This window comes from Hemitrygon akajei, chromosome 22 (genome assembly GCF_048418815.1).
Source record: "Hemitrygon akajei chromosome 22, sHemAka1.3, whole genome shotgun sequence".
In the NCBI taxonomy this organism is placed as follows: Eukaryota; Metazoa; Chordata; class Chondrichthyes; order Myliobatiformes; family Dasyatidae; genus Hemitrygon; species Hemitrygon akajei.
The window spans coordinates 25439945-25456943 of NC_133145.1; the positions used below are offsets into that span (position 1 = coordinate 25439945).

Consider the following 16999-nt stretch of genomic DNA (forward strand, 5'->3'; position numbering starts at 1 on the left):
ATATTTCTGGGATTCCTTGCATGAACAGCCCTCTTCAGGTCATGCCACAGCATCTCAAGTGTGTTAAAGTCTGGACTCTGACTTGGCCATTCCAAAACATGAATTTTCTTCGTTTTAAACTATCTGTTGATTTGTGTTTTGGATCATCGTCCTGTTACATCATCCGACGTTACTCTGATGTTGTTCTGTAAAAATTTCTTGATACAGTTTTGAATATACTGTTCCCTCAACCATTGCAAACTTGCGGGCCCTGAGGCAGTGAAGCAGCCTCAAACTCTGACGCTCCTTCCACTATGCTTCACAGTTGGGATGAGGAGTTGGTGTTGGTGTGGAGAGCCCTTTTATCTCCAAACACAGCAATGTGCATTTCTGCCAAGAAGTTCAACTTTTGTCTCACCTGTCCACAGTACATTGTCCCAGGAGCGTTGTGGAACATATAGGTGGTCCTTTGCAAACTTGGGACATGCAGCAATATTTATTTTTGGAGAACAGTGGTTTCCTCTGGTGTCCTTCCACAAACACCATTCTTCATTATTTTTCTTATAGTGGACGCTTGAACAGATACTTTAGCAAGTTCTAGAGGTCTTTTCCTGTTTCCCTTGGGTTCTTTTTCACCTCCTTCAGCATTGCATGTTGTGCTCTTGGTGTGATCTTTGCAGAACATCCATTCCTAGGGAGAGTAGGAACAGTACAATTTCCTTCATTTGTAGACTATTTCTCTTACTGTGGGCAGATGAACACTCTGGGGTTTAGAAATGCTTCTGTAGCCTTTTCCAGCTTCATGCATCTCTACAATTCTTCAAAGGTCCTCTAAAAGTTGTTTTGATTGAGACATGGTGCACATAAACAGATCTTTCTTAAGAACGGCAGGCTCTATCAGTAACCTGACTTTGTGTGTCTTTTTTATGGGGCAACCCTCACCTTCAATCTCATCTCGTTGATTGTAACACCTGTCTCCAAATAACTTTTGTAGAAAGCATTACCTCAGAGTTTGAAATACTCTTTTGAACCTAGACTATGATTGTTTAAATGGTGTACTCACTATTGACAAGAAGTAGTACAATTGTTTGTGTGTTATTAGTTAAGGTAAATTATGTTCGTCTATTATTATGACGTATGAAAATGTGAGTGATACTGAAAACTGGGTTTTAATCTATATATTAATTTTGATTTAATAGACACACCGGCACAGTACTATATGCAACATCATCATCATAGATCCCCACCATCTAGGCCAGATCATCTTCTCGCAGCTGCCATCAGGCAGGAGGTACTGAATCCTGAAGACCCAACACTTCTAGGTTCAAGAACACCTAATTCTCTTCTGCTATTTAGTTTGTGAACCTACCTGCCCAGCCCAATCACTTCCTCAGTGCAGCAACACTATGTCCACTTCAATTACTTTGCACTTCAGTGGATGGAGTATTTTTTTTGTCTCTGTTCTTTACTGCAAAATGAATCTTTAACACAAGCGATCCTACAGATACTGGAAATCCAGAGTAACATACAGTACATATGTAGATAGCTCGGATCCATAAGACTTTTGTATAATAATGTAATTCTATTAAAATTTTATAAGATAACTGACCTTGAAGGTGCTTTGCCAAAAACATGAATATCGGCATCTTGGAGTCAGAATATAGTAGAAGAAATGCCCACATGTATTTTTATGAAAAGGTGGTGGAGAGACTACAGATGCTGGAACCTGGAACAATAAACAACCTGCTGATCGAGCAGCATCAGGATTGCTGCAGGGTTATGACCTGAAACTTTGGTATTTTTCTCCCCTTACAGATACTACTTGATCATCAAGTTTCTGCAGCAGGCTGTTGAAAAGAACTGGTTAAATATTGTTAAAAGTGCCACTGGATGTCAGTAGTGTACTTATGACCTTTGTTAAAGCATGCAGAAAGTGTTGATGTGCGAAACTTGGTGATCACAATCTTTTACTTCAAATTTATAGTAGACAGGAAGGTTTTATAATCTGGTGTTTTAAAATAAACTATCCCTTTACTTGAATTACTTGAACACATATAGCAAATTCAATTTTTTGATGGTGATTTGTGAGGAAGTTCAGAGTTCTGAATAAACTTAAGTGTTACAATTAACAGCTTGCATTGACTAGTTCAGCTCCAGTGACCATTTTGTTTTGTATGTGTTTCAGATATCTCTTCAACTGTGGCGAAGGGACGCAGAGGCTGATGCAAGAACACAAGTAAGGAGCACTCTGTTCTGGTTTGGTCTAATCAAACGTGGGTGCAAGTATCATCACGTTCGAGAATGGGTGATGTATTTAATTTATTCTTATTGTTCTCACCTTTAGGCTTAAAATTTCTCGTCTTGACAACGTTTTTGTGACCAGGATGAGTTGGAGCAATGTTGGAGGATTATCTGGTAAGAAAATGTGAAAGAAATTTTTAAATTGAGGTGTTAATTTTTTTTCCTGAAGTGAGTTCATTTGAAATGAGTGTGATTTCTAGCATTTGTGTTAAATTAATTGCTTTAATACAAGGATGCAGGAAATATTTCAAAAAGCTAAATTCTATGTGCGAAATTACCTCAGGACTGTGAGGATCCTGAAGGGTACAGTTGCATTACTGTATATGCGAGTCTCATATGGCTATATGGGAATGAGGCTAAGTAACTTAGTTAGCTTCTTCAGAGTAAGTCATTAATCTGGGAAAAGGCAAAATTAGACTTTTTTTGCTTAACCTGCCACAAGGGCTAATGCCATCCTTTTAAAAATGTTTCTCCCAGGTATGATTCTAACGTTGAAGGACACCGGTGTTCCCAAATGTGTGTTTTCTGGACCACCGCAAATTGTGAGTAGGAGTGGATTGCATCTCTTGTCAAGTTGCATTTTTAGTGGGTAACCACATGCAGAGGAAGACATAAATGTTGATTGTTTCTGCTGCGTCTGATCTGCATGTCAGCATGAAGAATTGGAAATAATCCATCTGTCATTCTTGTCCTGTTGGGCATTGCTGGCTGTCTCAGGTTCTAAATGCTGAACAAAAGCTTTGGTAGGGTAGTGTTTGTTAATGTCATAAGAGCCCGTTGCTAATCGTGCCCCCAAGATAATTTCTTGCCATTTGCTTCTTTTATCCCAAAGCTACACTGCTTTGTTTCCCATCCTCATCATTGCCTGTCTTTACTAACTCATCATCTATTAAAATGCTACATGGCCACCTCATCCTTGCCACATATACTAACTTCATCCCAGGTATTATGCTTGGTCCCAAGCACTTTCCTCCTGGCCTCCAATGCTGTTTCTTGTATTAACATGTGAACTTGTCTCTCCCTAATCCCTTGGATTCCTCTGTGTTCCATTGGTTCTTTTCATCAGCCTGTGTTTTTCTTGGCGAATCCTCTGCTTCACCATTGCTAGCTACTTTCACAGCTCTCTGCCCTCTCACTCTCAGTGCCTTTGCCCATTCAGCCTGCAAAAACCTCCGTCAGCTGATCTTGCCTAGCTCTTTGTGTCCCTGAGAGTTGTGTAAGTGTAGAGTGTGGATTGGTTGGGGTTTGGTAATTGTGCTGTATCACCCTCCCTGTTGCCATTTGTGCACCTGCCTCACCCCCTACCTAGTGCCAGCTTAGCCTCTCTTTGAATTGTGGACAGCACTGAACAGTGGACCTGTAATCCCTTGGTTGCAGAATTGGGGCAAGGTATCAAACTAATGGAAGACATTGCATTTGTGAAGTACTTCAAATAACTTGGAAATGCCCTGAAGTACTTTTGGGATTCAATAGCTGGCATTTTGGGCATTTACTATTACAATGTTAAATGTAAGCTAGGATGAGGCTGTTGTAATTCTCCTGTGAAGCACATCCATGGGAACTTTGACATTCATCTGATCCGAAAGGAAGCTAAGACACTGTGCTGCCAGCTGAGCCAGAATTGATACCTAGCAAAACTCGTGGAAGGCCTTTTTGACATTATAGGAAGAGGCAGTTTTCTGATTTGCAAAGACCTTGCAGTAAGACCTCAGCTTTCCTCAGTGATGTTGCAAACAGAAGTTACTGGTATTGCAAAATACTGAAATGCGTGCATTCAAAGAATAGAGGGGATAATTTCGGGTGAGTGGGGGACCAACACCTCAAGGATGTGTCCTTAGTTCACTATTCTGCTCTCTCTACACCCACAACTGTGTGGCTAAGCACAGCTCAGATGCTATGTATAAATTTGCTGATGACACAGTGATTGTTGCCATCATTTCAGATGATGTGGTGTAAAGGAGCAAGATAGATCAGATGGTTGAGTGGTTTTGTAATAACAACCTTGCACTCAACAGCAGTAAGACCAAAGGAACAGTTTATAATGTCCCACAACAGTGAAACAACTTGTATTAATCTTTTAACATTGCAAGTTCTCTACTGGCTCATTTGAAACTTCTGTGTGAATCAATTAACATCTTTTTCTCATTTCTTTTCTGGAAAGGAAAAATACTTATCTGCGATAAGGACATTCTCTGGCCCGTTACAAGGAATAGATTTAGGTAGGACTTATGTATTTAATAATTGCAGAACTGGTATGTGCATGAGTCTTCAAAAAATTAAGTGTTCTGTCTTTTCAGCTGTACGGCCTTACACAGAGCCCCAATACGTTGATGATACTATGACTGTGCATCAGGTGCCCATATTTGGTAAGTTATTTCACCTTTTTCCACTTGTATTCTGTAGCTTCCCTTCCATGGGAAGAGTTGCCAGTTTCCTTGCAGCAGCTGCTGTGCTGTCAAAAGTAGGAGTCAGACTCTCATTGATCCACACAAACCCTGTCCAGAACAGCTCAGAATCATTGCCAGGTTTGGATAAGTAGAAACGTTCAATGTATATAAGATTATAGTTGAGGAACTTGCACCTCAGATAGTTCCACACTTGAATGTATTTCACCTTTTAGCTTTGAGGAATTGTTCCCCTGAACTGTATAGAGGTAGGGTTGTTGCATACAAATTTATTTTAAAACGATCAATATTTTTGATATTGGGTGAGGTGCAAAGTGGTTATTAGAAACACAGTGGTAGTATCTTGAGCTCCAGGAAAGATTTTACAAAAATTTGCATGGAATTCTGTTAGCTAAGGTCAAATCTTTGATAAAAATTTTATGGATGTGAAGTTGACAGGTAGTGGGGTGACATTGGAATGGACTTGTAAGTAATTGATATCAAAAATAGTTATTTTTATCAATAACTTAGGCCCAGTCCAAGTATAAAGTGGCATGACCTGCGTATCAAACTAGGAGAATTCGTGGAATAGGTAAGGCAGCTTGACATTTAACTTTCCCCAAGTTAAAAGAAACTGAGAACATAAGAGTATAGAAAAGTACAGCGCAGTTCAGGCTCTGCAGCCCAGGGTGTTGTGCTGACCTTTCAACTTACTTTAAAAATCAATCTAACCCTTCCATCCCACTTAGCATTTCACTTTTCTTTCATCTGCATGCCTGCTGGAATCCTGTTAGACGCTACTTTCAGGATGTCCAATGATTTAGCAGTTGGCAAAGCCAGTAACACATGAAGTGACAAAAGAGAGCTACAAGTCTGAAGTAGTAGTGATGGATTCAGCAGTACTAAAGCAAGGCTTAATTTGTCTACTTTTTCTCTTAAGGATTACATTTGACTTGTCTTATGTTTTTCGTGAATTAATCTGATATTTTAGCTGCTGAACTTTTATTGTACAAACTGTTGACACTGCTGTAGAAATGAAAGACAAAATGGGTTGTATGATTCATTAACTTGTTTGTTGCTAATGTGTTCTGTGAAATTTCTTTATCTTGGTCTTAACTGCCTGAATGGTAGGTACTGGATTTGTGGACCTTTGTGGAGGAGGACGGGAAGATGTTACTGCAGTTAGTGCTGATGCTTCATTGTTGTCGGAACCCACGTTCAATCCTGACCTTAGATGATGTTCCTGTGGTATTTGCATGTTCTTTTTCGTGACAGCGTGTTTCTACATGCTTTGGGTTCCCCTTGCATGCAAGTGATATGCAGATATGTTAATTGGCTACTGTAAATTACTCCTTAGTGTATGTTCAATTCAGGTTCAATGCTTCCATTGAATATAAGAGAATGTATGCAGTACAGAACATGAAATTCCTGCTCTTCGCAGACATCCATAAAAGAGAAGAAAACTCCAAAGAATGAATGACACAAAAATGTTAGAACTCCAAAGCCCTCCCATGCACAAGCAGCGGTAAAGCATCAACGCCCCCCTCCCCCACCTCCACCCCCGCCTCTAGCAGGGGCCATCACCTATCAAACAGCCAAAGGCAAAGCCCCTAAAGAGTGGCCATGATCTGCGTGATCTGCGGTCCAACAAAAACTATTGTTCACCTGACAATTCTCTCTCTCTCTCTCTCTCACTCACAAGGAACAGCAATGTCACCCTTTCCTCAGCAAGAGGGAGACCAACAGATTGAGCTCTGATTTGAGCTTCCCCAATTTGAGGACTGGCAGACTCACCACCCCCGCCCTCACCCTACCCTCGACAGCCCCATAGATCGAGAGAGAGAAATTGCCCGAATGCAGAGATGTTCCGATCTCTGTGATGTTCCAGTTGGCGACACTGTGGAGGAATCAAATTGTCCACAGAAGGCACTGAGGCCGCATTCCAAAGGCGCATGTGTTCCAGCCTGTTCCAGAGATATCGTGAAATGGCCAGTCGCCGAGCTCCAAAAGCGGGAATTCACTGCCATATAGAACTGCAGTTTGAATGCAGCTTTAGACCACAGGACCCCAGCCACCTTGAAACTGAAAAAAATAGACATTCAAGAGAAGAATTTAAGCTGTTTTGCAGATGAGCGCTAAGAAGTCACCCTCTTGTGCCATTTTAGCTTCTTCCCCAGTTTAATTGTCATTCAACCAAACATGAATGCTCATGAATACAGTCAAACAAGACAGTCGTAACTCCAGGGCCAAGATTTGAAATCCAGTACCAACAGTCACACATAGAACGTACAAGATAGTAGGCACATACAAGGTAGTAACTTTGTGTAAGAGATCAGTACAATACAACTACACACAAAAAAGAAATAGTCCAGGCCCCAAGTCCACGAATGCTGGAGAAATCTGCAGCCGATGACAGTACAACTTATCTTCGGCCAAGTGAATACTGGGGGTGGGGGGCAGGCAGCACAGACTCCAGCCTGGACATTATTTATGGCAAAAAAAGCACAAAAGGGGGTTTCTAGACATGTTGTAAAGGAGAATAAATGGGAGAGATGTAGGAGAGAATGGGGAATGAGACTGGGGTTATGCACTGTGAGCCCTTGTGGACCCAATGGAATCAGTGGTCTGTTTATGTAGGAAAGATGTACGTTCACCTGGGGAAGAACAGTTGCAGAAAGGCCAGACTTACATACTCCGAACTGAGGGATGTTAAGATAAATGATCATTAGTCTCATGTTTGTCAAACTCTGCTGTCATATTACTGATTTTTATCTTTGAGGTTTACTACTGTTTTGATTCAGTGTAACTTACAAATGATGTCACCGTGATTTTTATTGCAGGCTGTCATGTATCTGCCAGCTCACTTTACAGCAAGTGGCAACACCTCTTGTGAAATTGTTTGGGACTAAGTTTTATTATTCCCTGTATATCCCCTGCCAGCCAATTAAGGTTTGAAAACCCTTCCCTGAGCTGGAGGGGGTGTGTGTGATTTTTTTTGGCAGAAAGATTTGTTTAGATTTTTTAAGTGTGTACCATGGTTTTTTGTTTAACTGCAGCCAAATTGGACTCCCAAGCTAGTCCAGGTGGGTCCCCTGACCGATCTAATTTACCAAAATCTGCAGAGAGGCAACAAAAAGAATCTGAAGATCATCTAGAGGAAAAGCAAAATGAAAAACCAGGTAAAACGCACAGAATCTGCATGCAGCTCGTTTTTGTTTTTTAAGAAGCATCTTGGGTATACTAGGCAATTAAGTAATCAGTTGTGTGGGTGATTTCAACTGCGCTGATGTGCAATGCATTCTTAGAATGCAACTTGTTATTTCTGGTAAAATGGCCTTTATAATAAGTTCTGTTCTCCTTTTCATTTGCTGTTCGATCTGAGCATTTTTTGATAATCTGTGGTATTTTACTCTTGTCCTAGACATTAATATTTTAATTGAAAACAGTTGCTAATCTGTTTTTCCAGAGCTGCCTTTCCTTAGCTAATAAAGGAATGCATTTCAAAGGTTCAATTTAATGTCAGAGAAATGTATACAATATACATCCTGAAATGCTTTTTCTTTGCAAAACATCTACGAAAACAGAGAAGTGCCACAAAGAATGAACGACAGTTAAACGTGAGAACCCCAAAGTCTCCCCCCCCCCCCCCCCAGCTTCCCCTTATTGTGTGTAAGCGGCAGCGAGCAACAATTCCCCTCCCCTCTCACCGGCAAAACAAAAAATGCATCCACTACAGAGCACAAGCGATAGCAAAGACACAGACCCTATTACAGTTACCCCAAAGACTATCGCAATTCATCCGGCATTCATCAACCCACAGGTTCTTTCTCTCCCTAATAAGGGAGTGGGAGGTGTACCCCATTTTCACAGCGAACGGGAGACATAACAACCCGCTGGTTTACAATGTTAAAAAGTTGGTTTCGTAGCTTTTTATGAGCTGTGTGCCTGAAGATCGCAAGGATCTCGGGTCTTCGGGCCCACAGCAGAAGATTTTCCTGTCTCCCTGACAACGCACGAGTCTCCTGCCGTGACACTGGCCTTCGATCTGCCCGTCTCCAGAGCCCCGAGATTTTAGGGTTCCAAACACTAGGCCCCCCCCAAGGCTGACCCCCTTGGTGTGCCGAACAATGGCCAGTCTTGAAACCCCAAGAACGAGTCCCATTCCCACAAAGAACCGAAGTCTGCGTGTAACTTCGGGTCAGGGTCTTCAAAAGAACCCTGAAAGGGAAAATAAAGATATTAAAGATAGAAATCGAGCTGTTTCTGAAGGTGCAAGCAAAGGAGTCACCGTTTAGTGCCATCTTGGCCTCCACTAATTTAGAAAATTATGACATTTGAGGGTCACTTGCCTTTGTAATGTTGTTAGAGCCAGTCTGAATAAAAATATTCTTGATTCATGATCTGCTGGTGAATTACTTATTATGCTTTTCAATTACATTAGTGGACACTGATGTTGAAACTGTTAATATTGGGCAGTGATTTTGGAAAGGGAGGCCAGAGTGAGGTGGTTGAAGGAAAGTGTCTTACATGGAAATCCTGGTGCCATAAAGTTGGTCCAGTTTATCTCTTAGAACCAACTTTGCATTGAGGACAGGTTTGAATCCAGGTGGAAAGTCTTGAGCCAAAATGGTGACTGTCCATTTCCCTCCACCTTTGTTGCCTGACCTGCTGAGTTCCTCCTGCATCTTTTTTGCTTTTTTAGGCAAGAGCGTTGTGAGGTACAAGTTGAGGAAGAGATTTCATACTAAAATGCTTATTTTTTTTAATTTTTCCCCTCTAGAAAGAAGACCAAAAACATCAACTAGAGATCCTTCACTGGTAGTGGCTTTTGTTTGCAAGGTAAGTGTTTTCTCCCGACTTTATACTAAAGATCTTTGCCTTCATTTATGAGGTAGCACTGGAAAAGTTGTGGTAGTCCTCAGAATGGAAAAAGTTAATGAAGCTGATGTAACAAAAGAGTGTTTAATTAGGCAGCAGAGATTTAAATTTTCTGGCAGCATAACTGGAAGCGGGATATTGCATTAATTTTTGTTTTATGCATCTTGTTGCTGTAATCTGGAGCAGGAAGGAAGGGTGGAAGCAGATTTACTGCCACTTTTGAAAGGGAAGTGGATAGAAATTAGAAAAGGAAAGAGTTCAGGGTTGTGGGGAAGGGGGAGAGAAGTGGGGTTAATCAGATGACTTTTTCCACAGGGCCAGCATCAACAGAGTGGGCCTAATGTACTTAATTATTCATCAATCCTAAATGCCGTTTAGGGCAATGATCAGAGGGGCAGAAAGATCCTTGACTCAGCAATTAAACTCTGTTCATTTGCAGCTTCATCCTAAAAAAGGCAACTTCCTTGTTATGAAGGCAAAGGAGCTTGGTCTACCAGTGTAAGTAGTAAGGATTTTATTTTCAGTATCTTTATTCATTTAGTCTCTGAAGTGCTGAAGGAAAATTTGCTATTATAACAAAAGTAAGACCACATTATTGTTTTAGTGAAAATCATTTTCAAAAATTTGTGATATATAGCAAATCAATCACACCTGGAAAGGCAAGATGGCACATTATTTTTGGTTGGTAACTTTTAGTATCACTGTTACTGCACGGAAAATACTCTAAGCATATCCTTGCAGGTAGGTTTGTTGGAGCTGTTGGGGGGGGGGGGTGTAAACTAATTTGACAAGTGGGTGGGAGTGAGAGTGATGGGGCTGAGGAGGGGCAGTTGGTATACAAGTAGATGCATTGTGTAGTGAGACAGAAGAAGGATAGGGCACAGTTGCAGTCAGTAGGTTAAGAGAAAGTGTAACGTGGGGACAGAATCGAAAAGGGTGAGGAATACAAGACAGTGTTATATTTGGATGCACTCACAATATGGAAAAAGATAGATGGTCTTGCAGCACAGGAGATTGGCAGGTATAGCATCGTGAGCATCACTGAGTTGTGGCTGAAGAAAGTCATTGTTGAGAGCTTAACATCAAACGATACATCTTGTATCAAAAGTACAAGGAGGTAGGCAGAAGGGATGAATGGCCTTTGTTTTAAAAAAAATTAAATCAAATCCTTTTAAAGAGATGACAGGATCAGAAGATGTAGAATCCTTGCAAGTAGAGTTAAGAAACTGCAAGGGTACAAAGACTCTGATGGGAGTTGTATACAGGTCTCCAAATAGTAGTCAGGATATACAATACAAATTATAATGGGCAATAAAAAAGTGATGTAAAAGGGGCAATATAATGATAGTAATGGGGGGGGGGGTTTCAGTATGCGGGTAGATTGGGGAAATCCATGTTGGTGCTGGATTCCAAGAGATGGAATTTGCAGAATGCCAATGAGATGGCTTTCTAAAGCATCTTGTTGTTGAGTCCACTATGGGAAAGGCAATTCTGGATTGCATTTTGGGTAATGAACTAGATTTGATTGGGGGAGTTTAAGGTATAGGAACACTTAGGAAGCAGTGATCATAATATGATAGCGTTTACCCTGCAATTTGAGAGAGCCAGAAGATAATCAGATGTATCAGTATTACAAGCAGTAAAGAGAACTACAGAGGCATGAGAGGGGAGCTGGCCAAAGTTAATTGCAAGAGAACACTATCAGTGATGATGGCAGAACAAAAATGGGTGGGGTTTCTGGGGAATTCAGAAAGTGCAGTATAGATACATCTCAAAGATGAAGAACTATTCCAAAGTCCAGGATGAGGCAACTGTAGTTGACAAGGGAGGTCAAAGCATAAAAGCAAATGAGAAGGTGTACAATAGTGTAAAAAAAAAAGTGGGAAGTTAGAAGGGAACTAAAAAAGCCTCGAGGAGAGAAAAGATAAAATACGAAGGTAAGCTAACTAATGATATTAAAGATAGCAAAAGCTGTTTGTTATAGAAAGAGTAAAAGAGGTGAGAGTGGATATTGGACCATTGGAAAATGACACTGGAGAAATGGTAATGGGGGAACATATGAACTTGAGTATTTTGCATCAGTCTTCACTATGGAAAACTCGAGCAGAATGCCAGAAATCAGAGTGTTTCAGGGGCTAGAAGTGGGTGTCTTTGTTGTTACTAAGGATGAGGTACTTGGGAATTTGAAAGGTGTGAAGGTAGATAAGTAACTTGGACCTGTTGAACTACACCAAAATGTTCTGAAAGAGGTCACTGAAGAGATTGTGGAGACATGAGTAGTGATCTTTCTAGAATCACTGGAATGGTTTTGGAGGACTCAAAAATTGCAAATGTCACTCCACTCTTAAGAAGGGAAGGAAGCAGAAGAAAGAAAGTTATAGGCCAGGTAGCACGACTTCAGTGGTTGGCAAGATGTCCATTTTTAAGGATGGGGTTTCGGGGTTCTTGGAGGTGCATGATAACGTAGGCCAAAGTCAGCATGGGGAAATCTTGCCTGACAAATCTGTTTCGTTTCTTTGAGGAAGTAATATTTAATATTCCAGACTGATCCATGTGGCTGATTGGCTGACCAAATGGTCGGGCAGCTAAGTGATGAGGCCTTGTGGATGCATGGGCCAGGTGATGTGAGAGCAAGCCTCAGTCACAAAGCTCCTCTGACAACCTTTGACAAATGGCGTGACTTCCCATCCAGTTTTTTGAGTGTGTTCAAATATAATTGATTCTAAAAACAAATGAAATCCTAAAAGTTAAATTAATGAAGTTAATGGACTTAATTGCACTTAAAAATAAGCCTTAGGAAAAGTCGCCTGCCTTTCCTTCATCACCATCGAATAAGCTTTTGGATCTTAGGCCAAGTCTGGCAAGGGGCTGTGTCTGAGCTGATTTCCTAGTGAGTGCTAGTGTATCTCAGCAAGTTGCTTCTCTGCTGTGGATTCCATTGGTGGAACAGTGGTAGGAAACGACTGCCAGGGCTTTCAATTTGGACAAGCTGGTGAGCACTTTAATAATTGTTGGAAGTCTTGAGACTAAACTGCAAATGGAATTGGGCATTATCTGGGCCACTGAGGAATGTGAATAAGCATCTAGAGTGGATATTCTAAAAGGACATTTGTATGGAGGAAAGGGGAGAGTGTAGCTGAATACCTTGCAGAGCTTTGTCCTGGCAATGTTAGGCATGATCATTGGAAAAAAGGAATATTTAGGAATACTCCAAGTGTCCAGTGGTATCAGTGCAGTTTGAAGTCAGACTTGCAGGGTTCAAACAGAGTTCAGACTGGGATATCGAAATCAAAGGGAACTAGTGCTTATTCTTGTTTCCAATATTATTGCTATTTGACTGTGTTGATATTTCCACCAGGGAGTCAAGGAAGGCTAGATTGTAAGATTAAGTCTTCTAACATGTCTCATTGATAATATCTGTAAAATGGAATAAAAGTTTTTTAATATTGTGGCTTCAAAATGTTTTTCTTGTTTGTTTACCTTTTTTGTGGGCTTATTTATTTGACAATGTTTGTTTTTGAATTTTTGTTTCAGGGGCACCTCAGCCATTGGTCCAATTGTTGCTGCCTTGAAAGCAGGAAGCAGCGTAGTGTTTGAAGGGAAGGAGGTAATATTTATCAAATCTAATTGGATTCATGAGCATTGTTTACTTGTATAGGCAATGTCACATATTTGACAGCTTAGCAAGGTTAAAATGAGAGGCACAAGAGGCAAGCAACATGGAAGGCGTGTGCTGCTTCTGATATGCATTTCATCAGGGTATGTTTACTATTTCTGTCTGAGCAAAACCACTTGCAAATCACTTGTTTTTCGATTATGTAGAACTTCACGATAAGGGAGCGTGTTGGAGTGAACTGAATGGTTCAATTAATTCATTGGAATTAGCTTGCTGAGGGTCTGAGATACTGCCTTCATTAATTTTTAATGTAGAATTAGATGCGTGTACAGAGTGACAGTCCCCTCAGGTTCTTTGTTAAAGTTGGCAGAAGTGGAGATCAAACTTAGTGTGTATCATGGGCATACTTTGGATCAATGTCTTGTAAACCTTGGATTGGGGAAGGAGCTGGAGGAATGAAAGTTGGCATTTATAGATGTAAGGCTGTAGGGGGAGGAGGTGTGCTGATGTAAACCAGGTAAAGCATTTCCTTGAATCTTCCTTGTTTAGCAAGTAGGTGAAATTTTGTGCGCTTTGTTTTGATCAACAAAGTTCTTTGAATTCCAGTTTGTTTGCTTAATACAGCCAAAATCATCTGTCCATTCATAATCACAGGAGTATTACAGCAAAGTGGACTGTTTTACTATTTGCTTCATTGTTTGGGGCATTGGACATAATGTAGAAGGTTGTGTTGCGGCTGTATTTTTAAAAAAAATTAGGTTACATTTGGAGCATTGTGATTAGTGTTGTACAAGTCCAAGTTGATTCCATGAAGCAGCCTAGATCTAGTTCTCTTGCTCCTTCCCCAGAGTGCAGATTACTTTGAGTGCCTATCCAATTCACTTTTGATAGCTTTGACTGAACTTTTATTAATTTTACAGATGGTAAGTTCCAGATTATACTCCCTTGTATCTTTTATCCATCTTTTTAAATTAGTGCCCTATTTCTTGAAGCAGTTGTCAATGGAAAGAGCTTCTCTCGATTTTTATCCTTTTGAAATCCATCAAGATCTTATCCTTTTTAAGAAATCTTGTTAATCTTTGCTGCGAAGAGAATAACCCAACTGCAGTCAATTCTTTGCAGCTCATAAATTTCTTGTATCCTCCCTAATACCATTGTCAGTTTGAACATTTGGTGGCCAGGTTTAGATGCAATACTCCAGTTGTGTTCTACCCAGTGCTTTTATAAAAACATGACCGCCCAGCTTTGTCTTTGATGCCTCTATTAATGAGGCTTTTGATCCTATGTGCATTATCAGCAAACTCTGGATATTTCTGCCATAATCAAAGATGAATGCAAAAATACTCTGTCCTTGCACAGTTTTAATAAATGTACAATTTAGACTACATATTCTTTGCCTGATCTATCTGCCAAAATGGGTCCTTCCCCCTTAAGATGAGTTCTTGTTTTTCTAAGCTCTTTTGTGCTTATCCAAGTCCTGGTACCATTTCTTTTGATGTCTCTAACCCCTTACATCTTATTTAGTCTCCAATAAGATATGTTTGTATTAAATCTCATATGTCACTGTAAGTCATGTCTACAAGACCATGTCCTCTTCTATTATTTTCTTCTTTGTTGCTTATCTCATCTTCTCAAATTTTTCATTTATGAGCATATCCATCTTATTAATCCACTTCAAAGACACTGGTATTAATAAGGAACAGCTAAGAGCATTGCTGTTTTCCATCCTCCAGTCCAGAAAACAGCTGCTCATTGTATTCTCTGCTTTCTGTTCTTGAGGCAGTTTCTTGTCATTGCTAACATTGACCTCTTCATGGACCTCAATTGTGTCAGCTGGCCTTTCAAGTGGAATTTTCATCAAATGCCTTCTAAAAGGCCATATAGGAGCAGTTTCTACTGCATCTGCTACTTCAGCAAACTCTGTTGATTTTTTTTTGATAATTAACAATTGGGTTTTCAAATGTCATATCTCTAACAAATCTGCAATGGCAGCCTTCTATTAATTCCACTGAAAGCCTTTTCAGTTTTTCCTGTGATTGTTTCTGAAAGCAACCCTCCTCTTTGTGCATTTCTTTTCTGAATTCTATTACATTTCAAAGCTGGAATCAATCCTTATTTAAATACGCTGTAGATTTTGACACTTTTCCAAACCCACCTTGTTGGGATGTGGTGGATAATTGCTGGAAGGTGATGCTGTTTGCTGAGTGCATGCAAGGTTAATCTGCAGCTTGCACTTTAGTGCTGTCTGTATATTTTGCAGATCCGGCCTGAAGAGGTTTGCACGCCTGCTGATCCGGGACCCACTTTCCTTGTGCTGGAATGTCCCACTAAGGAGTTTATTCATCCTATGTGTGAGAATGAACAGCTCCAAAAGTGAGTTAAACACTGACTTCTAATCATTTGTCAGTAAATATAAGTGGCTTGCTGTGTTTAGAGAAAATATAACATGTAAGAACTTGGATACTTCTAAACATGGAAAAAGTTGAGGTAAGACAATAAGAATTCAACCATGGAGATTGCTGTGCCATTCAGTTGTGCTGATTTTTTTTTCAACCCCATTCTTAAACCTTCTCCCCATAAACATTAACTCCATAAGACCATGAGATGTAGGAACAAAATTGGCCATTTGACCCATCAAGTCTGCTCCACCATTCGATCATGGCTGATTTATTATCCCTCTAACACCATTCTCGTGCCTTCTCCCTGTTTTGACGCCCACACTAATCAAGAACCTGTCAATCTTGGCTTTAAATATACCCAATGATTTGGCGAAAGAAATTTATCATTTCTAAAAGTGATGTAATGCCATTGGGGCAGTGCCCTCCAGTCCTAGACTCCCCCACTATTGGAAACATCCATTCAATGCTACTCTATTTAGGTCTTTCACTATTTGATATGATTCAGTAAGATCCCCACCATCATTCTTCTAAACTCTAGGCCCAGAACCATCAAACACTGCTCATACATTAGCCCTTTCATTCCTGTGATAATTCTCGTGCCTCCTCTAGACCCTCTCCAATGCCATCACATCCTTCAGATGAGGGGCCAGAGTTGCTCACAGTACACTAAATGTGGTCTGATTAAGGCCTTGTAATACCTCAGCATAATATCCTTGCTTTTATATGTTAGTTGTCTTGAGATAAATGCTAACATCGCATTTGCTTTCCTTACTACTGACTCCTCCCTCACCCTTCTGAATTTGATCACGTAAAGGCCCAGAGACATCAAGTGCTACTCATGCATTAACCATTTCATTTGTTGGATCATTCTTATAAACCGTCTGAAACCTCTCTGGGGTCAGTACATCCTTGGTCAGATATAGAGTCTAAAATTGCTTACAATAGCCTACTGTCTATCAAGGTTGTTAACACAGTTTATGCAATTATAGAAACTATAGACTAGAAAGAGACCATTCAACCCACTGTGTTTGTGATAGTCTTCAGAGAACAGTCATGTTCAGTCACAGTTCTTGATCTTTAAGTATATCACCTGTTGTCTTGTAGAATTATTCATGGAATTGGTCTTCACCATATAATTCCCTGTATTTTTCATCAGAATTTGCCTGGGATTTGTTTACAGCTCAGTGATGGAGCCAGTAGAGCAACACTCTCACTACAGCAATGACCTAAGTTCAGCCCTGACTTCCGGTGCTGTCTGTGTGGAGTTTGCATGTGTTCCCTGTGATCACACTGTTCTCATCTGGGTAGTCCCACATCTCAAAGGTGTGTGGATTGGTGGTTATTGCCCTTGATGTGCAGGTGAATGGTAGATTCTGGAGGGAGTTGATGAGAATGTATGGAGAATAAAATAAGATGGTTCATAAGTAGATGCTTTATAGTCA

At 40.4% G+C, this 16999-nt stretch overlaps 1 protein-coding gene across 1 annotated transcript in view; it reads left to right on the forward strand.

Annotated features, from left to right (window-relative positions):
• elac2 (elaC ribonuclease Z 2) overlaps positions 1-16999 on the forward strand; it is a 71006-nt gene that overhangs the window by 5294 nt on the left and 48713 nt on the right. Inside the window, exons 2-11 of the mRNA XM_073025876.1 lie at positions 2165-2215; positions 2324-2394; positions 2758-2822; positions 4442-4499; positions 4578-4646; positions 7721-7843; positions 9445-9503; positions 9982-10040; positions 13077-13149; positions 15419-15531. Of these exons, the coding sequence (XP_072881977.1) occupies positions 2165-2215; positions 2324-2394; positions 2758-2822; positions 4442-4499; positions 4578-4646; positions 7721-7843; positions 9445-9503; positions 9982-10040; positions 13077-13149; positions 15419-15531 (741 nt within the window). The remainder of the gene's footprint in view (positions 1-2164; positions 2216-2323; positions 2395-2757; positions 2823-4441; positions 4500-4577; positions 4647-7720; positions 7844-9444; positions 9504-9981; positions 10041-13076; positions 13150-15418; positions 15532-16999) is intronic.